At 37.5% G+C, this 24,429-nt stretch overlaps 3 protein-coding genes across 7 annotated transcripts; all 3 read right to left on the bottom strand.

Moving 5' to 3' along the window:
• Positions 1-6,242: 6,242 nt before the first annotated feature.
• On the bottom strand, positions 6,243-19,445 carry LOC141613923 (disease resistance protein At4g27190-like). Of its 4 annotated transcripts, none has more exons than XM_074432673.1 (6): positions 18,546-19,445; positions 16,250-16,276; positions 9,298-10,582; positions 8,448-8,885; positions 7,155-8,359; positions 6,243-6,870 (listed from the first exon to the last, which is right to left on the bottom strand). In XM_074432673.1, the coding sequence occupies exons 3-6, from the start codon at positions 10,567-10,569 to the stop codon at positions 6,747-6,749; spliced, it is 3,039 nt and encodes a 1,012-aa protein (XP_074288774.1). In that variant the 5' UTR covers positions 10,570-10,582; positions 16,250-16,276; positions 18,546-19,445; the 3' UTR covers positions 6,243-6,746. The 4 variants fall into 4 exon arrangements, with proteins under 4 accessions (XP_074288774.1, XP_074288770.1, XP_074288768.1 ...); XM_074432676.1 differs by lacking the exon at positions 6,243-6,870 and having other exon boundaries at positions 7,155-7,584; positions 8,193-8,359; positions 18,546-19,274; XM_074432669.1 differs by lacking the exons at positions 16,250-16,276; positions 18,546-19,445 and having other exon boundaries at positions 6,243-6,641; positions 6,764-6,870; positions 9,298-11,407.
• Positions 15,487-21,250, bottom strand: LOC141589708 (putative disease resistance protein At4g27220). The gene is made up of 4 exons (XM_074410338.1): positions 21,148-21,250; positions 20,684-20,749; positions 18,546-19,445; positions 15,487-15,566 (listed from the first exon to the last, which is right to left on the bottom strand). The coding sequence occupies exons 1-4, from the start codon at positions 21,248-21,250 to the stop codon at positions 15,487-15,489; spliced, it is 1,149 nt and encodes a 382-aa protein (XP_074266439.1).
• LOC141613938 (uncharacterized) lies at positions 21,194-24,027 on the bottom strand. 2 transcript variants are annotated; one of them, XM_074432686.1, is made up of 3 exons: positions 23,814-24,027; positions 23,110-23,209; positions 21,267-22,192 (listed from the first exon to the last, which is right to left on the bottom strand). In XM_074432686.1, exon 3 carries the CDS (start codon positions 22,145-22,147, stop codon positions 21,410-21,412), a length of 738 nt encoding a protein of 245 aa, XP_074288787.1. In that variant the 5' UTR covers positions 22,148-22,192; positions 23,110-23,209; positions 23,814-24,027; the 3' UTR covers positions 21,267-21,409. The 2 variants fall into 2 exon arrangements, with proteins under 2 accessions (XP_074288781.1, XP_074288787.1); XM_074432680.1 differs by lacking the exons at positions 23,110-23,209; positions 23,814-24,027 and having other exon boundaries at positions 21,194-21,306; positions 21,423-23,084.
• Between the last annotated feature and the right edge of the window lie 402 nt (positions 24,028-24,429).

Here is a 24,429-nt window from a genome sequence, read left to right as displayed (position 1 = left end):
CCACATGAGCTGATAACTCTGGCAATTATTTTGTGACGTTGGTTGATGGTGGGTTCAACGAGCCATAAGTCAACCGGTTGACTGACCAATCACAGAGGCGATTTATACGGATATTTCGTAGGACACCATTGTGACATCGACGTGGAGTCCTAAATGTTTTATAACATTCGTTGCCCGATCGTGGATAGGACTTCCATGGTGATCCTTAGAGTCGATTCTTTTGACTATCGACTGTCTCTTGAGACTAAGGCAGATTTTGGGTGACTTTGGTTTTTTTCTCACGGTCATCCGTAACAGGGGGCCAAGTAGATTTTTTCTGGGTCATTTCATGCTGTGCTTAGATCGGAAGGAGTTCGAGTTGAAGGAAATATTCAGCCTTTATCAGGTACTCGATATTTCTCGGGGCCACTCGAGGAGTCAGAATCGAAATGCATGGCCATGCTCGGATACGGATTCGTTTTATCAGTTAAGTTACTCTCTAGTCGGGGAAACCACTCTAGATACAGATCGATTGTAAAATACGACCTTTGCGGATCCAGATCTGCAAATTGTTTTACATTGAGTGGGAGAAATTTTTAAATGAATATGAGAATCGGTTATCGCACATACACTTGTACGGACAAGTGGGAGTTTGTTGGAGCTTGTGTCCTCCGGTTAGTGCGGATAACGTCATTGCACATGCACTTGTACGGACAAGTGGGAGCTTGTTGGGGTTGGTGTCCTTAACAATTAGTGCAAGGACTTATAAACCTCTAAAAGGATCAAAGGGCATACTTTGGTATTATTATCCGTTGATCCACGTTTATCAATAACGGTTGGCTTGCTAGATAAGTTTGACGTTATTGTCATACGGATGGCGGTGATCAACTGGTCCCTAAAAGTCACACCTATAGGATACGTTCGAGAGATGTGACGGTATGAAAATACTGTCATGTAGATGCCAAAATTGACTAACCAATTAGTCCGAGTTATTTGACTAGTAATTAGTCAAATATGTGATGTTGAGATATTATATTTAATACGGATTAAATATCATGGGCTAAGGCGAATTAACTAGTTAATTCGTAAAATTAAATATAAGCGATTTATATTTAATTAAATGTATATTGAATGTAATTATACAATACTGTTTTTTGTCGGACACGTATTAATAATTCACTAACCCGTATTATTAGCGATGCCTTAATTTCCGATAACCGATAGCGATTTATAATCGGACCGCGTCATATACATTTAGTCATTTGGGTACGGACTACGAGGTAAAATTAAGAGGAAGTGGAAGCCCACTTCCCCATGCATGCACTCGGTCCAGCCGAACCAAACAAAAGGAGAGGCTCCCTCTCCTTTTGACGGGATCATTCATTTGAAACAGAAATTAGGGTTTTGAAGAGTATTCTCCTCTGAAAAACCTGAGATCTCTCATCTCGACAAAACTCACATCAGTTCTCCCAATATTGCAAGGCAATCGGAGAACACTGTTCTAGCACAAGGGCATATCTCGGACAAGGTCTTGGGTGCAACAATTAGGAGGGGATCTGGTTTGATTCCTGTTCTTTACGCCGTTCATCAAGGACCCGAGGTTGATTTCTTGTTCCTTATCGTTTTTATGTTTTATGACAATATTCACATGTAAATTTTACGTTATAGTCCTACAATTAAAGGGGTAGTATACGGATATTAACCCACAGTGTATAGAGGTATGATAGGCTCACTTCTTTACTTGACCGCAAGTCGTCCCGACATTCTCTTTAGTGTATGCTTATGTGCTAGGTTCCAAGCAAATCCGAAAGAATCACATTTCAAAGCCGTTAAACGAATTCTTCGGTATTTGATTGGAACCCAAAATCTTTACCTATGGTACCCCTTATATTGTCCTTTTGATCTTATAGGCTTTTCGGATGCGGACTATGCGGGGTGCACGGTGGATAGAAAGAGTACCTCCGGAATTGCAACGTTCTTGGGTCCTTGCTTGACTTCTTGGGCCTCAAAGAAACAAAACACGGTAGCTCTTTCTACGGCCGAAAGTGAGTACGTTAGCGCGGCACATTGTTGTTCTCAACTCCTTTGGGTAAAACAACAACTCTTGGATTTTGGTATTATTTTTGACTCCATTCCTTTAATGTGTGATAATACGAGTGCAATAAATATTTCCAAAAATCCTATTCAACACTCTAAAACCAAGCATATTGATATTCGTCACCATTTTATTCGTGATCATGTGGAAAAAGGACATATTAAACTTATCTTTTGCAAAACCGAAAATCAAATTGCCGATATTTTTACTAAGCCACTTGCAAGAGAACATTTTGAGAAATTTAGACTTGAAATTGGGTTAATTAATAGCTTGTGATTTTTAGTATGAGTTTTACAAAATTCCTTAATTGATTAAATTAAAATTGGATATATGTTATTAAGTGTTCTAAGTGCATTGACATCATGTTTGGACCAAAAATTGACACCGTATTTGTGAGTCGGTAATCACTCAACCTCATATCTAAATTTACGTTTATTATATGCTACCTTGCGTTTTTATTTCGAGTGATTGAATTTGTCTAGATGGGCCAACTACCTCACTTACCTCATTAAATGGGCCATTAAACTCCCTCAACCCATCGCCTATGCCTACCCGTCCAAACCTTCCAACCCAAAATCCATTCATCTCTTCATCTCCCTACACTTACCATATCACCTACTTTAACCCACCATGGTCAAGACGTCATTCAATACCCCTATACCCATCAAACCCGTGAAAATGACCTCTCACCACTGTCCCAAGCTCCTCCACCGAGACCGTGACTGTGAATGTCGATGAAATTAAAGAAACTCCAATTGATTTGAATGAGAATCCGACTAAGTCTACCGATTCCGTTCCGATTCCGGCAAGGAAAGCTAACTAAAGAAAGGAGAAAGCTACTTCATCGTCGCAAAGGTCTATGTTCTACATATGTATCAAGAAATGATCGGGAAGTTGGTTAGAAAACGGAGATAGATGAAATTAAAAATTGAAGTTGGTTGAAAAAAAAAAAAAAAAAAAAAAAAAAAAAAAAAAAAAAAAAAAAAAAAAAACGGGAAGGCAATATGTGAAATGTCAAAGTGATTATTGGAAACGAGATAGATGAAATTGAAAAATGCGACGGTCTTGAGAAAAGAAGGAAAGCAAAAATTTGGAAGAAATTGAAAGGAAGTCACAGTGTATGCCACTGTTGCTATGCTCAAAGGTCAAGATCAAATTTGTCAAGAATTTTCATGAAATGAGAGCAACATATAAGAAGTTGATGTTCCCCCATCACATGTCGTGTACTAAGGAAAATATGAGAAGTTGATGCTCTTTCATCATATGTTGAGAAGGTATATCGATGCATACCTTGGTGGTTTCAATATAACAAAATCCAATGCAACAGTTGAGATGACTGTGACTCGGCCCTTCATTGTCAAACCTCCACCTTTTTCAATCCTCTTCATTATCCTCCAAAATGATGACCAAACTTCCGCACCCTAAATTTGCCCATTATCACACTTGTCTTTTGCCTTACATTTTTTGTCCCACCTCGTTGTGCCCTCCTAAGACTATTTTCTTTACTTGTTATTTTGATGCTTGGTGGTGTACTTTAAACTTTATTTAGCCGTGGTGAACTTTGATTAACTTATGTTTAATCTTTGTTTATGTTGACCTTGTTACCTTGTTACAATTACATGTGTCTTTTTGTGTTTTCTTGTGAAATATCTGCACTCTAATGCCTTTGACATCCCTATCCGTTTGATGATGTCAAGAGGGGGAAAAAGGTAAACTCATGCTTTGAATCTCTTTGCTTATTGATTAAACTAATGTCTTGTCTAACCTTCTTAGCTTGATTCTTGTTTTGGGGCAATGTAAAATTGTCATAGTAGTTTGATTCTAGCTTTTGCCTTAGGTAAGGTAATATTGTCCCTTCTCTATCATTTGATCTTGCTTGCTTAAAATCTTGAATTAAGGTGTTTACATTGCTTATACATTCGTTTGGGGCTTGTCATCATCAAAGGGGGAATTTGTTGGGTTCCTTATGTTGATGATAACATGCCCACTTGATTTGTGTATTCTTAGTTTACCTTTTCAGGATTAATGATGTAATCAAGCTTGGATTAAGAAGTGTTGAAGTTGTTAATCATCCATTGTAATAAGTCATGTGTCATCTAATGTACAAGCAAGAAAGTAGAGTATATTAGAGTAATAGAAACAGTCCAGACGACTGTTGCTTTCACACGCAAAACAAATTTGTTTGGATTATGCCACAACTCGAGAAACTTGAAGTCCCTTTTATCTTTCAAAAGCTTTCACGTGATTATCATTTTTCAAAGATAAAAATCAGATTTTTATTAAGGAGGTAGTATTCTTTAAAGAGTGGTTTGAATTATTTCAAAATGTTTCCTCTTTATGCAAATTCAATCCTTTGGTCTTTAAGAAAAGAAGAAATGCTTTTTGCCATATTTGTGTTTACTTGTCATCATGTGACTTGTCTCACATCCTTTGTTTTCTGATTTTGCATGAGCATTTAAGGTTATCCTTCAAACCTTCTTTCTCTTTTCTTACCTTTGCAAAAGACCCCTTTTTGGTGCAAGTTTTGGGTGGTTGCAAATGGTCTTCACATGTGAGGTCTTTGACCCTTCAAAACCCTAGCAACCCCCTCACTCACCTCCTCTATATAAACCGTGTGCCTCCTTCATAAATCCCCAAGACTTTTCTGAATTAATTCTTCCAACTTTGCAAATCATTTTCAAAGCTTTAAAATCGTGTTTGTTTGCAAAATCCTTTAAAAGTCTTCAAGTGTCTTTCGGTTTCTACGATCGTGGCTATCTTGTTGCTTTTCTATACTAAACTCTCTTGCTTAAAAGTGTTGATCTTGTAAAAGTTGTCCACCTCTATTCTTTGTTAAGAATGTGTTAGTGGAAACTTGATCCTTTACATTTTAAGTGTGTTAGTAGAGTTTAGGACGGAGTAGTCTTTAACTCTTGACAACCGGAGTAGGTTGTGAGTTGGCAACCGGAGTAGGTTGTGAGTATTGAGTTCTAGGACGGAGTAGTCCTTTAAACTCTTGGCAATCGGAGTAGATTGCGAGTTAGCTTGTCATAAGAACGGAGTAGTTCTTGTACTAGCTTTGCAACCGGAGTAGGTTGGCGTCTTTTATTACAAGGGTCTTTTAGTTGTCGGAGTAGATCACTAAAGGAAAGTAATAAAAAGGTAGATTGGACGTAGGCACTTGAGTATTTGCCGAACCAATTCAAAAATCTCGTGTTCATTGCTTTCTCTTTATTTCCGCTGCTTTTACTTTGTTTGTTTTGTTTCGCTTAAACTTAGAAGTAACAGTTCATCATACTGTCGCATTTGGTCTCAGTCATACTTCACAAATCGAGACAAATAGATACGATCGAAACGATTGTTGCTTTCATACTTGAAAGAAACATTCATCGTGATACTTGTTCAATCTTTCAATATTATTCTAAGTATCCTCTAAATCTCTTTTGTTCACTTAACTTACTTTAATTCAATAAAGTTGAAGTTAAAATTTTTTAAAAGAGTACCTAATTCACCCCCTCCCCCTCTTAGGTACTTGAATCCATAAACTCAACAACTTGATTTATAGTACCCTACTGACTAGGGCTGAGTAAAAAGTTCGCTTATCTGAACAAATTTGATATCCGATCTGAATTCAATCCAAACTTTTGAATATTCGATCCGAAATCTTTAGTTTTTGGATCGGATATTGATATTAGAATTAAAACATTTGAATATCTGATTCGATTCTAAACTATATTTTTTTACTAGTATTAACCAAATGGTAAGTTCTACTGTAAAACATTTGATTTAACTTTTGATAATTATTAATTAGACTCGACGAGTTACAAAATGTGAGATCTTAATGTCACAGTAATAAATTTTATAGACTTCTACTTGAGACGATCTCTCATGTTAAAAGCCTAAAAGCATTCTACAAGTCGAAAACTATATTCCATCATCAGTTATTATTGTTTGTGACGAAAAGCTACTTATGACATCTATAGGAGGGCCTAAGGCAGTCATAAGCAGCAGACAGTAATTTTCATATACTGCACACATAGGTAAAGCAATTTTTACATCAGGAATGCAACCTACCTTCTCCAACCAATAATACGGCATAAGTGCATAACTGATAGACTAGTCTTGCTATTTGGTCGCAAACAAGACGGGCATGATTTATGGCACTGCAAACTCTTTACAACCAGACTACTAGAAACCTGGTTTATAACGACACTTTACTATGGCAATTGCAGTGCTAAATAGAACGGTATTTGCCTATGCCGCTAAACCCCTTGTGACGCTTATTATTTACGTCGGTAGGAGTAAAACAAAAGCAAAGTTTGCCTTATGGTATTGATAAAAAGCGAAGTTTTGAAAGCATAATTGAACAGAAATTAAAAGAGCATGCTAGTAATTACGGAGTATATTCTTCCTTGGATATTACGAGTTCATTCCTGAATTTATTCACTGTCTTCACAATCTTCTTCCTATTTTGAGTATTTTCCTTGGCTTTTTTTACCCCTTCGACGAAGAATCTCCTTCAGTTATTCCATGCTTTGTTCTTCTTGCGCAGCTCCTCCAGCTCTTCATCTCCATCATGGTTTGCGTCCTGGGATCAACGGCAGATTTAGGGGGGCTAGCAAGGGCGCTCGTCCCCATTGGCAAATGAAAATGTCGCAAGCTTCACTTAAAATTTTCGATATTTTTTTCGAGTTTATTCTATTGCATTACTTATTCGTTCCAGCTGGAATTTTTCGCCCTTCTTCAACTCAACTCCCGACACCACCACTGCTTGGGATTCATCACTCAAGTTATATAATACTCCAGCTTGGTAATATCTGTTTGAGATATGAGACAAATGAACATGCTAATTAACATGAGACTTTAATATGTATTGATAGGAAAACAAAATTTCTAGACTTTTTCATGGCAATCAATTTAATTAAGTACTCATAATATTAAGTTTTAAACTATTTATTGACTTTTGATTATTGGATTAGCTTAGACTTTAATTGAGATGGTCAATAACAATATAAGGAGTGTTCTACGTAGTGTATCTAGAGAGTGTAAAAATATAAGCCTGGAATTTGAAAGAAATATAAATAATAATAAGAAAATATACCCTATGGAGTGGGGCAGGTTCGCCAACATATATTGGAGCTCCTCATTTGCACACTTAGAATAGTCCTTGTAGTCAACTTCCAATTCACATAGTTGGGGAGCTTCCGTTCCTCCTAATGAGAAGGATTTCATCCCATCACACCGGTTAATAGAAACAATATCCAAGGACGGCAATTCCACCATATCATTATTGTTTGGATCTCCGCGTAAAAACCACTTCATTTCGGGGCAATTGTATAGAGTCACGTGATGCAATTTGGGCACAACTAAAGGCTCGGAGGAAAATGACAACAACCTCGAACAATTACTAATCACCACCATCTCTAAAAATGGCAGTTCTCGAACTTCATTCCTTTTTTCATAGAGAAAACACTGTATACTTGGACACTCTTCTAGCTTCACTTCTTTTAGTTTTGGAGCTATAAAGAATCCTGACCAAAATGATTCGATATTACCGCAAGAGCACAATTCAATACTTTCAAGTGATGGAAATTGTATTCCAATGTTTGGTTTGGAGGCAAACTTGGTGATATTCAATGAATCTAACTTTAGGATCTTAAGGCAAGGGAAACTATAAACCCTTTCTTCTCCGTCACCAACTAGCTCATCCTTGATTATTACTTCTATGTTTGCACATGATCTAATCTCGAGACTTTTGAGTAGTTGTAGTTGTTCTTTACCCTTGACGAATAAATCAGCTGAAAATACATATTTCCAACTTAGTTTACTAATGGATAGGGTGTGAATATTTTTGAGTAAATGCAGGGGCAAAATCTTCAGTTTTGGCATACTATGTAATCTTATTTCTATTAGACGTTCACATAAGGATACACCAACACCATCGTCTTCGCTGTCAAACAATTGTTCCAATGACTCACAACCAACAACAGAAAGGTTTTTTATGTTTGGAAGTTGTGAATATGTGCAGAAGACCTCTCCATTTACTGCTAAAACTGAGAATAGGGATATGATATTATCGAAATCATTGACTTCCAAATGGGATAATTTATGAGACACGGAGTGAGGAATGGACACCAACCCCTGGACGTTACCAAGTCTTAATATTTGCAAGTTTGGAACAGGGTTTAATGAGATGCTACCGCTTTCACTTTCTCCTTGCACAACTGATGAAGACCAATTCCATAGCCTCAAAACTTTGTTTGACACACCCTGTACGTCCAGTTCCTCTAGGCATGGAAACTCGACCTGCACATTAATAAGGAGTAATTTTTAGTTTATCAGATATGAGTTTATATATATTTTCTCATTCATTTATCACTAATGAGAATACTACCTTATCAGAGAATAAGGTGGTTGAGTTTTCCGAACCGTCAAAATTAGTGAAATTACCGATTGCTGACAAACGCAATAATTTCAAATTAGGGAACTTAAGATTATAACTTCCTCTATAGAACCTTTCAATTGTCTTGGAATTCTTCAAAGAAAGCTGTTTCAATTTGGGAAAATCAATAGCTTTTTCAAGAATTCCGTCCCCTTCTGTCTCTTTGCTTATGACTTCTTGTAAACTGTCACAGTGATTTATCTCCAGCTCTTCAAGTTGGACAAGTGCAGCAAATATAGATGGAGACCCTAAGCTCCGCAACTCTCCACACACTTTAATATGTACAGCCTTCAAATTCTGAAAGCCAGAAACGTAACATGCCGGACTCCACAGCATCACAATTGTGTTATTAAACGTCAACTCCAAACTCTCAAGAGATGTATATTTGCTCTGTGGCACATGTTAAAGATCACTTGTTAGATTTAATAAGGAAAATCTTCTCTGTTTTTACAAACGGAGTACGACTACCGAATACCAGTTAAATTTTGTAAAATGAATTTGACTTAAAAAATATTGCATTTTTTTGGTTTATGCCATTTCTTATTTTCTAGCATATGTTTTTTTATATCAATAATACTTTTATCTAGATGATATAAATCAATAAATTCCATTCTCTTTTATGTACAAATCCGACCAATTAACTTGGATATGCAGTTTTTTGCAGCCAAAACATATTTTCCTCTTTACAAGTTACCTTGTTTTTCTTCAATATTATGTTCACTCATTGATCCTTTATTTTACAAGGAGTATATTTTTTTGTATGAAATAATTGTAATCTAATTTGCATATTTCATCGACTTACCTCTGCATTGAAGAGAGCAAACTCCTCATTGCCTGATTGCCCCAGCATGCTGGATAGACTATCAACCACGCGTAGGTGAAGTGATTTCAAACAAGGAAACATATCGACTTCTGTCTCGTTTTTTGCATCCTTATAAGCAACGAATTTCAATGATCGACATCCATTAACAGAAACCTCATTCAACTTGAGCAAAACGGAAGTCAAAGACAACCCACATTCCAACTTGGACAAACCAATTAAAGTGAGGCGACGGAGATTAGAGAATATTCTTACTGAAACTTTTCCATCCCATATCATCTCTAAGTTGTCCATATTTTGTAGCTCCAAGTTCTCCAGATTTTCAAAGGCCTTTGACTCCTTCTGTTCATCAAAGCCGATTAGAAATTTCACCTTACAACTGTCAACTTTCAAATACTTTAAGTCCTTAAAACCGTCCTCGTCCAACTCAGGGACAATATTCTTGGTGAGCCTACGACAATCACTTAGTACCAAACACTCGGCTTTTTTTAACAACGCTCTTAACCCGCAGTTTGGACTTGGATCTATATCAATCAGCTCCAAAACATAACGGAACACAGGTAATTCTTCATGACTTCTGTCATATTTGCGAATACGTAATTTGAACTTCCCCAGTTGCTCGATCAGCTCGCCATTATTTATGGTTAACAATTGTTTAGTCTTGGATACCTCCATTTCAAGAACATTCAAGTGAGACAAAGTGTCTAGCTCACTTCCACTTGCCTTATTAGACCCCCCTCCATCGTCAACTTCGGTATTTGAGGATGCCCAATCATCAAAACCATTGAGCATGTAAAGACCTTCTAAATTAGATAAACGAGATAAGATATTAGTAGGAATCCTTTTCATACCCTTGCACCCTTCTATATCCAGCAACCGAAGATTGTACAACTCCCCAATTTCAACAGCTAACTCCTCCAAACTTGATCCGCGCAAGCTCAAAACAAGAAGGTTTACCAACTTACCAATCAATTTAACATCCCTCAACTTGCAGTGGTGTAAATGCAATGTTTTGAGACGATGCAATTGTCCCATTGATTCTGGTAACCCCAGATTAAAGTTTATATTTGACAAACTTAAAACCTTCAGATTCTCCATTCCCTCAAAAAAATTAGAAAGTAGAGTTGTTAAGGATACATCGCCTTTCAATAACAAGATTTCAAGCATAGGAGCCTTCACTCCACTCAACCGAGAAAAATCATGGCCAGACATTAATGATATGGCTGTGATCTTTTCAAACGTCTCCTCACACATCCACCGAGGGATACTTTTGTAATGCACTTCAGGGAATAATTCCGGAAAATGATTACAAACAGCAAGATCACAGGAGCTCAAAACAGAGACTCGGATGAAGAAGACGAAGTTTTATTGAATTCTCTAGAAAACAGTTACAATGAAGATGGTTACAATGTAACAGAATTTCTAAGAATTACAGAGAGAGAAAATGTAATGTGAATTGTGTAAAAATTAGAAGTGATTTCCTAAAATGTAACAAACTCATTTATATACTATTTTCTTCTAACAAACTGTAACAAACTTTGACTTTATTAAACCGCCTTTGACTGCTGACGTGGACAGCTTCCCAAACGAGTCTGTTGCAATTCACTCCCCTTATTCAGAAACTTGTCCTCAAGTTTCATTCAAATTAAAATCAGGAAATTTCTTCACAAAATCGTCATACAATTCCCAGGTAGCATCTTCTTTGCTGCCATTTGACCAGTGTATGAGCAGGTAGACTTCATAACCCATTCCCTTTTTAGTCATCTTCCTTTCCAGCACAGCTAGAGGCTCAGCCCTTAACTGCAAGTTATCATCTAGTACAGGCAAGGTGGTTGCAGTAGGGTTAGGACCAAAATGTTTCCTTAATTGAGAAATGTGAAACACAGGGTGAACTTTGGCTTGCTCAGGGAGATCAAGTTTATAGGCTACCTCCCCAATTCTAGCCGTTACTTGAAAGGGTCCAAAGTACCTTGGTGCAAGTTTGTGACAAGATCTGTACACTACTGATTGTTGTCTGTAGGGTTGCAACTTAACATATACCCAATCCCCTACTGTAAACACAACATCAGTTCTCCTCCTGTCACTCTGAGCCTTCATACGATCCTGAGCCCTTTGTAAGTGAAATTTCAGCATACTGATGCATTCCTCTCTAGCCTTCAAACTTCTCACAAACCGCCACATTGCTATCCCCAGTAATGTAAGGAATATGCAGATGTGGGGGTTGCCCAAACACCACCTCAAAAGGAGTAGTCCCAATGGAAGTGTGAAAGTTGCTATTGTACCACCACTGTGCTAATGGAATCCATCGAGCCCGGTTCTTAGGATTCTCACCGTCATGCATCCGAGGTAAGTTTCCAAACATTTGTTGACCACTTCAGACTGCCCATCAGTCTGTGGATGGTAGGCAGTGGACATCAACAACCCAACTTGCTGGCATTTGAAAAGCTCCTTCCAAAAATTACTCAAGAAGATTTTATCTCTATCACTTACTATAGTCTTAGGAGTTCCATGTATCTTGAACACCTGCTCGAAGTATACTTTGGCTACAGTCTTGGCATCAAAAGGATGGCTCAACAATAAGAAATGAGCATACTTGCTTAATCTGTCCACCACTACTAAAATGGTATCTTTTCCCTGAGATTTTGGCAATCCTTCTATGAAATCCATAGAGATGTCCATCCAAATAGCTTTGTGGTATGGGTAGAGGTTGCAGCAACCTGCTGGAGCCCTCGTAGTGGCTTGTTTCTCTGGCATACTCCACATTGTCTAACCCAATTCCTCACATCTTTTTTTAAATTCTTCCAATAAAATAATGCAGATATCCTCTTCTGAGTTACATGTACTCCAGAGTGTCCTCCCATAGAAGTCTCATGCATTAAAGACAAAATTTCTTGCCTCACTGTTACATCAGGTCCCACTACCAATTTTCCCTTCCTGGTCAACTGCTCATTTTGCCAACTGAATTTAGAACCAGAGACTGGATTGTCTTTCAATTCCTGGATCAACTGTTGGCAAAGCGGTTTCTCGCCAACTACCATACACTTTATGCAATAAATCGCCCTTATCTCGTGTGATGGTAATGGCCATCAATTCTCCACCAGAAATCCTAGACAAAGAATCTGCCACTGTGTTCTCCTTCCCTTTCCTATAAGTGACTTCATAATCCAATCCAAGTAGTTTAGGCAAACATTTGCTTTGGAATGGTGTAGTGATTTTTTGCTCTAACAAGTATTTAAGGCTAAAGTGATCTGTTTTGATCACAAAGTGCCTGCCCAACAAGTAAGGCCTCCATTTCTCTACTGCCAAGATTACAGCAAGTAGCTCCTTCTCATAGGTAGATAGTGCTATATGCTTTTCAGATAGAGATTTGCTCAGAAAAGCAATGGGATGCCCTTTTTGTGACAGTACTGCTCCAATGCCTTTATCACTTGCATCTGTCTCTACCTCAAATGGCTCCTGAAAGTTAGGTAAGGCCAGTACAGGGGCCTGACTCATAGCCTTCTGCAGGTCCTGGAAAGCTTTAGTGGTCTGTTCACTCCACTTGAATCCATTTTTTCTCAACAAATTTGTTAGAGGTTTGCTAATGACCCCATAATGTTTAATGAACTTCCTGTAATAACCTGTCAGTCCCAAAAAACCCCTTAATTCTTTCACATTCTTGGGTATAGGCCACTCCATCATAGCCCTTACTTTAGATGGATCAGTTGCTACTCCTTTCTCAGAAATTACATGGCCAAGATAATCAATTTCTGATACTCCAAAAACACACTTACTCCTCTTAGCAAATAAGGTGTGCTTCCTCAGGATTTGTAAGGCTACTTTCACATGCTCCTTATGACTTTCCACAGTAGGACTATATATGAGAATATCATCAAAGAATACCAAAATAAATTTCCTCAAATATTCCCTAAATATAGAATTCATCAAACTTTGAAAAGTGGAGGGGGCATTGGTTAACCCAAATGGCATTACCAAAAACTCATAATGCCCTTCATGAGTTCTAAAGGCAGTTTTATTCACATCTGCTTCATTCATTCTGATTTGCCAGTAACCCGCCCTAAGATCAATTTTGGAGAAGATTACTGACCCTTGTAATTCATCTAAAAGCTCATCAATTATGGGTATGGGAAATTTGTCTTTAATAGTATGTTTATTTAGCTCCCTATAGTCTACACACAGCCTCCATGATCCATCTTTTTTCTTTACCAACACCACAGGGGAAGAGAAAGGGCTCTGACTGTGCTGAACTACCCCATTCTCCAGCATTTCCTTAGTAATTTGTTCTATTGCATCCTTCTGAATCACAGGGTACCTATATGGTCTTACATTAATGGGAGAAGTACCAGGTTTCAGATGTATGTTGTGATCATGAGCTCTATGGGGTGGAAGGGTTTTAGGTTCTTCAAACACATCACTGAATTCATTCAGAACTCCTTCTAATACTTCTGAACTGTTCAGCTGACATATATCAGAGTGTTCTTTATCTGCTGAGAGAACTTGTAAGGCAAAAATTTGACCACCCTTGCACCCTTTCTTCATTCTTTCTCCTCTCATCCAAAAACAATTCCCTCCTTTTAATCCTCTCAATACTACCTTTTTCCCTTTATAATAAAAATCCATCCTTAATTCTTTGAAATCCCAGTTCACTGTCCCAAGAGAAGCTAGCCATTGCACTCCTAACACCATTTCACACGCACCCAAGGGTACCACCATGACATCAGCATTAAACTCAACCCCATGTAACTGCCACTTAAAACTTTTGCACACCTTAGTGGTGAGAATCTTCTCACCATTAGCTACTGAGACCTCTAAGGGGTAAGAGGTAGACATCCTACACCCTAACCTCCTAGCCACCTCTTCATCAATAAAATTGTGGGTGCTACCAGAGTCAATCAAAACATGAATTTCCTGATTCCTGACCTTCCCTGTCACCCTCATGGTTTGAAAAGAATTGTGTCCAGCCATTGCATTCAAAGAAATTAATGGTTGTTCCTCCACAGACTGCTCTTCACTACCTTCACTGCCTGCCTGGACTACTTCCAACACCTCCTCGTCCTCAATTTCACTTTCACCAACAACTTCTTCCCCTTCTTCTAAGGGAATTACCTGAATTCTATAAAGTTTCCCTTTACACACATGTCCTGCAGAATATTGCTCATCACAGTAAAAACATAAATTCTTCTTCCTCCTTTCCTCCACATCCACGGGTAAAGGGCCTCTATTTCTACTGTTTCCCCTAAATGGCACAAAATTACTATTGTTTTTCTGGGGAAACTGAAGGTTCTGTGTGTTTCTGTAATTATTCCTATTGTCATTTCTCTGGTAGTCATAATTTGTAGGTCGAAATGGTGCCTGGTATGAGCTGTACCCAGATTTGGTCACCACATTTCTCTCAGCAGTTTTATCCACTACCATTTTAGACACATTTTTATTAGCAGAAATGGACTCCTCCTGCAGTCTAGCATACTCTACTGCTTCTGCTAGTGACACGGGTTTAAAAGCTTTAACAAAGGGCTTCACAGTAGCCTTCAAACCTCCAATGAAACTATCCAAAAAGTATTGGTCTGGCAACAACCTATTTCTTTGCAACATTAACCCTTTAAGGTTTTCAAAACTGTCAAGATAATTCTCCAAAGATCCTACTTGGGTTAGTTTATTAAACTCCTCAACTATGTTACTGTCAATGGCCTCCTTGAATCTGATGCAAAGATCCATAGAAAAATCATCCCATTCAACATTTGCTCTTACTGCCATATAACTTTGCACCCATGATTCAGCTTTGCCCACAACATATAATGAAGCTAAATCCGCTTTCTTATCATTAGGTACTTTGCACAATTCGAAATACCTATTGCATTTCTTGACCCATAACCTAGCATTATTACCATCAAATTGGGGAAATTCAATCTTAGGGTTGAAATTGAAATTTCTAGGGTTTTGAGGTATACCTTCCCGATTTCCAGGTTCTTCTGTCCTACGATTAGTAGTGACAGTAGCTTGAAGAGTCTGTAACAGTTGTTCAATCCTCGTGTTTTGTTCTTTCATCAAACCCATGGAATCTTCAATTACCCTGATACGCTCCTCCATTTGCGACTGTAATTGATTAATGGTGAGTTTAGCCAGCTTCTTGAACTTCCTCGAACCCAAACCTCAAGCTTTAATGGTGAAATCTCAAGCTTCATCCAGGTCAACAATGGCGGAAAGTTTCTCAGAAGACAGGATTAACCGTCTCTGATACCACTTGTAATGCACTTCAGGGAATAATTCCGGAAAATGATTACAAACAGCAAGATCACAGGAGCTCAAAACAGAGACTCGGATGAAGAAGACGAAGTTTTATTGAATTCTCTAGAAAACAGTTACAATGAAGATGGTTACAATGTAATGAATTTCTAAGAATTACGAGAGAGAAAAATGTAATGTGAATTGTGTAAAAATTAGAAGTGATTTCCTAAAATGTAACAAACTCATTTATATACTATTTTCTTCTAACAAACTGTAACAAACTTTGACTTTATTAAACCGCCTTTGACTGCTGACGTGGACAGCTTCCCAAACGAGTCTGTTGCAATTCGATCAAATGGGGGGTTGATGTGGGATTTATATAGGGCAAGGGCTCTACCACCCTTTGAGCTAGCTTTTGGGGTGGGTTCTCCTTTGTCCTATATCAGTGGTATCAGAGCCGACCTCGGAGTGGGTGGCCTACGGAGTGGGTGGCCTGGAAAAGCCAGCCGTGACCCAACGTAGCCGTGACCCAACGAGGACGTTGGTCCTGAAGAAGGGACGAATGTTACAGGACTGTGCCATTGCATGGTATGGGACATGAGTCCCACATCGATCAAATGGGGGGTTGATGTGGGATTTATATAGGGCAAGGGCTCTACCACCCTTTGAGCTAGCTTTTGGGGTGGGTTCTCCTTTGTCCTATATCAACTTTCAACTATGGTTCTGCGGTCTTTGCCTGCCAAGTGGTAGGAAAAATAGTATGCATAAGTGTAGGGATAGCAACACAATTCTCACATTATAAGAAACCCACTACACCATTAATATGAGGTCTTTTGAAAAGAAGCCCAGAAACAAAACCACGCAGGGTTGACCCAAAGCGTATCATACTAATGAAAACAATAATAATGAAGGACAATGCATGATAAGGTGTTAGTCGACGATGTACTGTAATTCAGAACACACTACCGAAAATGTAAAAGAAAAATCATAAATTATATTTAGAATTTACGCCAACCCCTTTGGGAAAGAAATGTAAAATGTCGAGTAAAATTTTAACCAAAACTAAATCATTTAATATAATACGTGATCAATAGATTCTACTCGTATATGGCATCTGATTTAATGACACTTTGCACTTGAGAAAAAGGATAAAAATATAATATTGAAGGATGTATAAAATATAAATCATGATTTGTAGGACATCAAGATGATGACATAAAATTGAGCGAGTAATCAAATTTATCCATATAGACGTTGTATTACTAATGACCTTCGTAATGTATGCACGATATGGATAGAGTCCCAATTATTATTATCGTCTTACTTTTATCTAGACCTGGCAAACAATCAGGTCGTGTCGTGTTAGTGTCACATGTAAACAGGTCACGAACCCTTCAACCTAAACCCGACCCAATTAAATCTCGTGTCATGTTCCACTTAGATAAATGGGTCATCAATCCTCACCGTAACCCAAACCCGTTAATTTTGTGTCGGGTTCGTATCGGGTCATTGTTTGCCAGCTCTATTCTTATCACATACTCCGTAATATTTTTCATTACGCTTTTGTATAAATATACTCTATTCTTTACAAAGAAAAACATTTTAAAAAACTAATTTGATCATACAAAAACATGTGCATACAATGACCGGAATATAAACATATGTATACTAATTTGATTATAAAGAGGTTAAGTAACAAAGACTTATTTGTTCAATAGTTTATCTTTTTACTTTTACTAGTCTCCAGGAGATAACTCTCCAATCCTATGAATTAAGGTTTGTCTATGTACTCTCTCAAATGATCTAAAAGTGATTAAATTTGAAATACCCAGGGTTAAAAAAATTGTTATACAAGATCTAATATAAAGAGCACGAGTAGTTTATATCAAGAGTTCCACAATTAGAAATTTCACCATTTCAGCCGTAACCAAATCTTGTGCGTGAAGAACCATGATTAACCAAGCGTTTAATTGTAAATTTAAGAGCTTTGTTGTAAAGTTTTCAAGTTTCTTTAAATAATTTTTTCTCTCAAAAAATTACTTCCTCCGTCCCGGTTAATATTAATCAATTTCCTTTTTTTTGGTTTATCCGTCAATTGTTATCTATTTCCGTTTTTGGCCTATTGGTCTCCCTTTAGACGAGCCATTTTGTTTTGAAACAATAAGAACGGATTTTAAAATCATTTTATAGCTAAATGTGACCACTTTAAAAAAATAAGTTACCATGTGTAACATTACTTGGACCATTGTGGTTAAATTTTAACCTAAAGTCACAAAACCGGTCTTATTTGTTTGAGACGGAATCAGTTGTATGGAACATAATTTGCGCTTTTTGTGGGTCTCTTCATGTGGAAGTGGAGGTGAGTATTTTGTGTGGTCCAAAAGCATTCTCACAATATTTCCTTCATCTTTGTGTCAAAAAGGGTCCTACGATACTTAGGGTGTGTTTGGATTGAGGGACTTGGAGGGAAAGGGAGGGGAGGAAATTGGAAGGATGAGAAATCCATTGTTTGGTTAGCAAAATGAAGGTAGAGGGATTTGGAAGTGAGGGAAAATAGATCCCTCCATTTCCCTCCTACAAGGCAAATTATTTCCCCACCAACATAGGCAAGATTTGGAGAGAAAATCATCTCCTCCATTCTCCCTCCCCTCCCCTTCCCTTCCTTTCTCTTTCCTCCTTCCCCCTCCCTTTCCTTTCCCTCCTTTTTTCCTATCCAAACAAGGCCTTAAGAGGCACTAGTGACTACGGTATCTTGTACCAGCCATGCTCAACCCCACGCTGGTTGCTTACTCGGACAGCGATTAGGGAGGTTCTGCTCATGATATAAAAAGTACTTCATAATATGCTTTTACTCTAGGATCGGTAGTGCTTTAGGGATTTCAAAAAAGCAAGAAGTCGTAGCGTAATCTACTGCAAAGGTCGAATATGTCTGTTAATCAAGCCAAATGGTTGAGAAAGATACTTTAAAAACATAGAAATTAAGTTGGTAGTAAATGTAAGGTTACCTTTATCAATATATGAGATAGCAGATGCACGAACAAGATCATGAATCTTCATTTCCCCATCTGAATCACCTTTTGATAACAATGACGATGAAATAAGTTCATTAGCCCATGTATTTGCTTGCTCTATGGCTTCTGAAAGGCCGTTGAAACTTTGAAATAAATCCAACCCAATGCCATATCTCATCAAGTCGTCCACTGTAACAGCTGAATCCAATGGAGATAAACAAGCAAGAGACAAAAATATTTTTTTTTCTTCAATATCTATAAGCTTGTAACTTGTTTCGAGAATTGAGTACGTCTCACGATACTCACTGCTAACTTGAGATGAGATAGGCTTTTCTGTCGTCTCTGCAAAATGACACCACATTGCCATATTTTTACCCCTTAATGCACTTGCTGTTGTGGCAATTGCAAGAGGTAACCCACCACACTTCCTCAATAATCTATCCGCGACGGGTTTAAACTCTCCACCATCAACTTTCTTTTCAATTTGGTTTTCAAAGAGATTTAAAGCTTCTCTTTCGTTTAATAAACCCACCTTAAATATATTAACTTCTAGGACATCCATGAACCTACACACCTGTTTTTCTCTTGTTATAATCAAGAGTTTACAATAGAAATCTTTAGTACTTTCGCGAGGAATCCCGACTTCATCTAACTTAAGTTTTTTCCATACGTTGTCAAGGATTATGAGTATATTCTCTGATTTCAGTTTATTGTAAAGAATGCGGGCTCTTTGAGCAACAGTGTGCATATCATTCAACGTTAAGCCAATTCCTACAGCAATTTGATTTTGAATGCCTTTCATATTTGGAGCATCAGAAACTTCTACGATTACCCTTTTGTCAAATAAATCACTAGCTCTTTTATGGGCAACTTCTTTTGCTAACGTTGTTTTTCCTGCATCACCCACCCATATTAGCTGAGATTAGTTACCACTGAAATACAAAATTTAAACACTGTAACTAAGTGCACAAAGTGCCAAAATTGTATCAGTACAAACTACAAACTTAAACACACCTAGAATTTTACTAAGCGCATGGACTCTAATCCGTTCAATTTTACCTCCTATATTGATCATGAAAATTGAAAAGTGGAAAAAAATTCGACAACCGGAGATCTTTTGGGTGGCTAATTCTTCCGACTATTACTTTTGAGCCTCATTTTGGAATCTCATGGCTTAAAGGTAGCCGTGGATTCACTATTTTGGGAGTGTTAAGAGAAATGACATCCTTTTGGTTATGTTGAAAGAATGAGAGGTAGTATTTTCTTTTGGGTTTTTTTGGTTAAAAACTACCTTATATTTATGGGTATTTGTAAAAAGACTACCTTATGTTATTTTTTTTTGTTTTAGACTATCTTTGTTTTCTCATTTTTTTGGTCAAAAACTACCTGTGCTGAAAATATGGTGAGTTTTGGCCGATTTAGCGACATTAACCTATCTCATATGACTTTGCTAACATCAAACAACAATGATCAACCGCGCCCAAACCCACAATTTAATCTCACATAAGCAAAATTATGTTTTCACATTTCAATATATAATAACTACAAACATGCTAAAGTTAACTGTAAGCACATTACGACTTCCCAAAATTGTGCCTAAGCAAGATTAAAACCATAAAAGAGTTAAGGGAGATAGGTTTAAGCCGTCAAACTCACCAAATTTGTTTAGATTCTTAGCGTAGGTAGTTATTGACCAAGAATAAAGAAAACAAAGTAGTAGAAAACAAAAAAAATAAAGTAAGGTAGTCTTTTTACAATTACCCTAGTTTTAGAAAAAGAAAAACCTTTTCTTTAAGGAGAAAGAAACACGGAAAAAAAAACATGGTTTCGGCAATAAAATGAGAAATCTTTTTGATACATTTTTACTTTCTTTAACATAATTATTATTTTTAAAAACCGAAAACCGAAAATAAAAAGGGTATGATGGAATCTCAGCCAAAGAATTCACATCCATGTTCGGCTCTCTACACCAATGGATTCATATACAGATCCGCAAAATCAATATATTGAGATCCTGGATCGAATTTGGATCTAGGGATACTAGATCCATTGGTTCTGACTTATTGCCATACCTAACCATCATACTAGCCCTACCTCAACCCCTCCGAGCCACCACACCTACTCAACCTTACCTGAGTTGGATTCCCTCCGAACAAGCACCCACCACCCACCACTATTCAACATGGCACCTCTTGAATCTAAAAACAAATTCCAATCCAATCTATAACAAAAGTAAAGGTAGAGGGTGGTGACGCGTACGAGGAGAGATCAAAGTAGGAGGGACATAAAAAAGGAGCGGCGAAAGTGCAACTATGTTATTGTCGGAGAAACTAAAGAAACAATGACAACCACAAGCGATCATCAAAATGTATGGGCTTAGGACAACTCTCTATTTTATCATCTATAAAAATTGACCCATGATCGGAACCTAAAATCAAACGTAAAACTAGCCGCCTAAGTTGGACCAAGATCTACCGGACCCTTGAACCGGTCTATAAATCTAAAAAAAATAGCGGAAAATGTATACTTGAAGCATATTAAATAAATTTTAAATTAAAAAAAAAAAATTAAAAAAGAAAATCAAAACTTGACTTACCGCAACCGCCCATGCCATATACACCAACAAAGTTAATTTGACCATCTTTTAAAGCAACCAATATTTTCCTCATAACTGCTTCTCTTGATTCCAAGCCCTCCATGAAGTCCCCAGGAATATTTTCGAGTTCATCGTCTCTTACATTTCTAGTCACAGGATCTGGAAAACATTCATGAATCAAATACTTGATAGCCTTGACCATAGTTAGAGCCATTACACTCATATCATGCCGATGATGGTAAACTTGGAATCGAACGACACACTAGCCACAGTACCTGTGTGATTTGTCGTTCTTTTCAACCTGCTCCGACACGATACTCTTGCTCAAAGCATCCATGACTTCCAACCCCAACATTGCACCATCTGGGAGACCCTTTTTGAAGTTCTCATCATCCAGAAAGGCCGTCAAGCTCCCCATACATTTACGCCAACTTGCAACTTTCTCTTTGATGAAACTTTCATTAACTGGTTGGACATCCTCATTATGTTTAGGGAGCAGTAATTCCTCTTCACCATGATCACTATGATCAGCCTCCTTCCGAACGATACCCTCCGCTTTACTCAAAATCTTGGCCATCTCCTCGCCGTCTTTCCTGAGCTTCTCGAGATCATCAGTGTTCAACACTTTAATAACAACAACAGCCGTGTCATCCCTTTTTACAAACTTCTTAAATTCCTCAGCAATATCCCGCATAACATCGCTGGCTATCTTGGCGACTTTCTTGAAATCAGCATCCTCTTCCTCATCACCTTCTCCAGCATCAACGACCTCTTGATTGCACTTCTTCTTCACCACACGGACAACAATGTCGAAAATCTCTCTATCATTATCCCACAACTTCTTCAAAACACGATGTTCTAACATTTTCACCACAATTGCAGCCACCCTTTCCTCTTTCATGAGCTTTTTCATTTCTTCCCTCTCAATCAACTTTATCAAACTATTCCGCCAATTTGCAGTTTCTCTTGTCATCACCTCCAAATTCTGCTTGCCTTTCATCACTTTTGCATCAATGTCCAGCTTCTTCGCACATAAAATTTTCAGCTGATCCAGCAGACCATCCATGTTATCATCATAACTATTGATGAACTTCACATAGTTTGTTATTTTATCAATAACCAAAGTCTTAACAGGCCCTGCCACAACTTTTACGGCTTCTACTATCACCCCCGACATTGTTATTGTTACTCTCCTGACACACGCGCGCACACACACACACACACACTATTTGTTTGTTTTTTATTTGTATTTAGCTGAAATAACTTCCAAGATTAGAAAATACAATGCACAACACACTCGAGGAACTAAAAGCTAAAATTTCAAAGAATCGACAAAGATTTAAACTTATAAAAGCAATTAGGTTGAAAAAAATTAAGAATCATAGGACTAGAACAAAAGCAATTAATTTCTCTCACTCTCTTTCAACTTTTCAAATTCTTTATGTCTAGAGAGTTGGTGTTGCAAGATTTAAATAGAGTACAGAATGCCCATTTGTTAGTATATACTCATATTAAAAATCTCAAGTGGCTGGAAATTTATACTATATGACCAGATTGAATCTACTTTACTTATGATTGACACAGCTGATTGTCAGTAACTGGAGACATGTGCATTGTGGAGTATTCACACGAAACGAACAGTTAATTAATCAAATAAGTACATACTCCGTAGTTGTCATCGTTAAGGAAGATGCATTTGCTCCAGTTAGATCCAACGATTAATATAGTACATTAGTACGCATTCATATTGACTTCTGAAGCGAAGGGATAAACAAGTAAGTACTCATGTGACGGAGCATTAATTAGCATTGTTGACTTTACGAAACTCATGTAACGGTGGATTAAAATAATAAAAATTGCAGATAATTTAATAGGAAGTATTGATCAGAAAGGACGAAAATCATGTAACAAGGAAATGTAGACTGTAATTTAAAAACCAATTAAAAGCAGTAGAGTTGGTACCTAGAAGCAAACAAGATTAATCATGGAAGCTTAATTCCACCTTAATCGGCATTGATTGAAGTAGCCAAATATACACATGGTTCCTGCTGTTAGGTCAGTCCTGCACGTAAAGTAATTCATCGGAGACTTCTGAGTGCAGACTAATACACGAAGTCCACTGAAACAGTAACATAACAGCCCAGTTAAACCCTCAATCATAAGATTTTTGAAGGTAGATCATGTTAGGACGACCTCGGATATACAAAGCACAGGTGGTCACAGTTCGGTAATAAAGAGACTTGTACTCCGTATTAGAGACCGGGTTAAACAGTCAGTCAGTCGGACAAATCGTGGTTGCCTACCATGACGCGTTGGTGAGTCCAATATCGCGACTTGTTATTTACCAGTCCTATAAGCTTTATCAGTAAAATACTGGCCAGGCTATATTTGACAACCGTTACATTGGACAGTATCGATGAATTGATGTGACCGTCGATCATTTGTTTACCTTTTATTACAATAACCGCACAATCATTTGTTTAACTTTTATTACAATAACCGCACAATAGAGGTAAACTGAGATGGAGCAAACGCCAATTCATGGGACGGGGGGTTAAAGTAATGGAAGTTGTAGATAATTAAACAATGCGACAATGATCAAATAAAATAAAAAATTGTAGACTAATTCAACTTAAAAAAGCAATAATTGAAAACATTAGAATTACCTAAAAGTGATTAAGATTAATCATGGAAGCTTAACTCCGCCATAACCGGCGTTGATTGAGAGAAGTGACGTCTTTCCATTGAAGTAGCCATTGAAAACATTGCAACGGAGGATTCATGATTGAAAATGATAAATTAGGGATTTTTGAAGAAGCCATTGCAGAATTTTCTCTCGCGGAAATGGAGTTGGAACTTGGAACACTCGGAAGTGTTGGACTTGGAACCTTGAAGAAATATAATTGAACCGATTCTTCTTTTAAGACCGGTTATGTCCGAATTAATTCAGAGACCACTTAATTTAATGGTCCTACTTTTTCACATATGAATTTTACTCTTTTACATACGATTTTTACGATTTGACCCTTGTTTTTTTTTTTTTTTTTTTTCTCATCTCCCTCATTCAATACCAAATACAACTCATCCACCCACCCATCAACAACCACCCACGCCCTCCCTCCCAACCTCACTCTCCCCTCCCCGCTCAACGTTAACAACCTTCATCGTAAAATTGATTAAATTCCTTGGAGTTATTAGGGTTTTTTGGGTAAAATTTTTCACTTCAACCATGAATTCAATCAACCAATTTTCCGTAAAATCCTACATTACAATGGAAATAAA

The sequence above is a fragment of the Silene latifolia genome, chromosome 1 (assembly GCF_048544455.1).
Source record: "Silene latifolia isolate original U9 population chromosome 1, ASM4854445v1, whole genome shotgun sequence".
NCBI classification, from domain to species: Eukaryota; Viridiplantae; Streptophyta; class Magnoliopsida; order Caryophyllales; family Caryophyllaceae; genus Silene; species Silene latifolia.
This window is presented reverse-complemented; position numbering and strand designations above follow the sequence as displayed.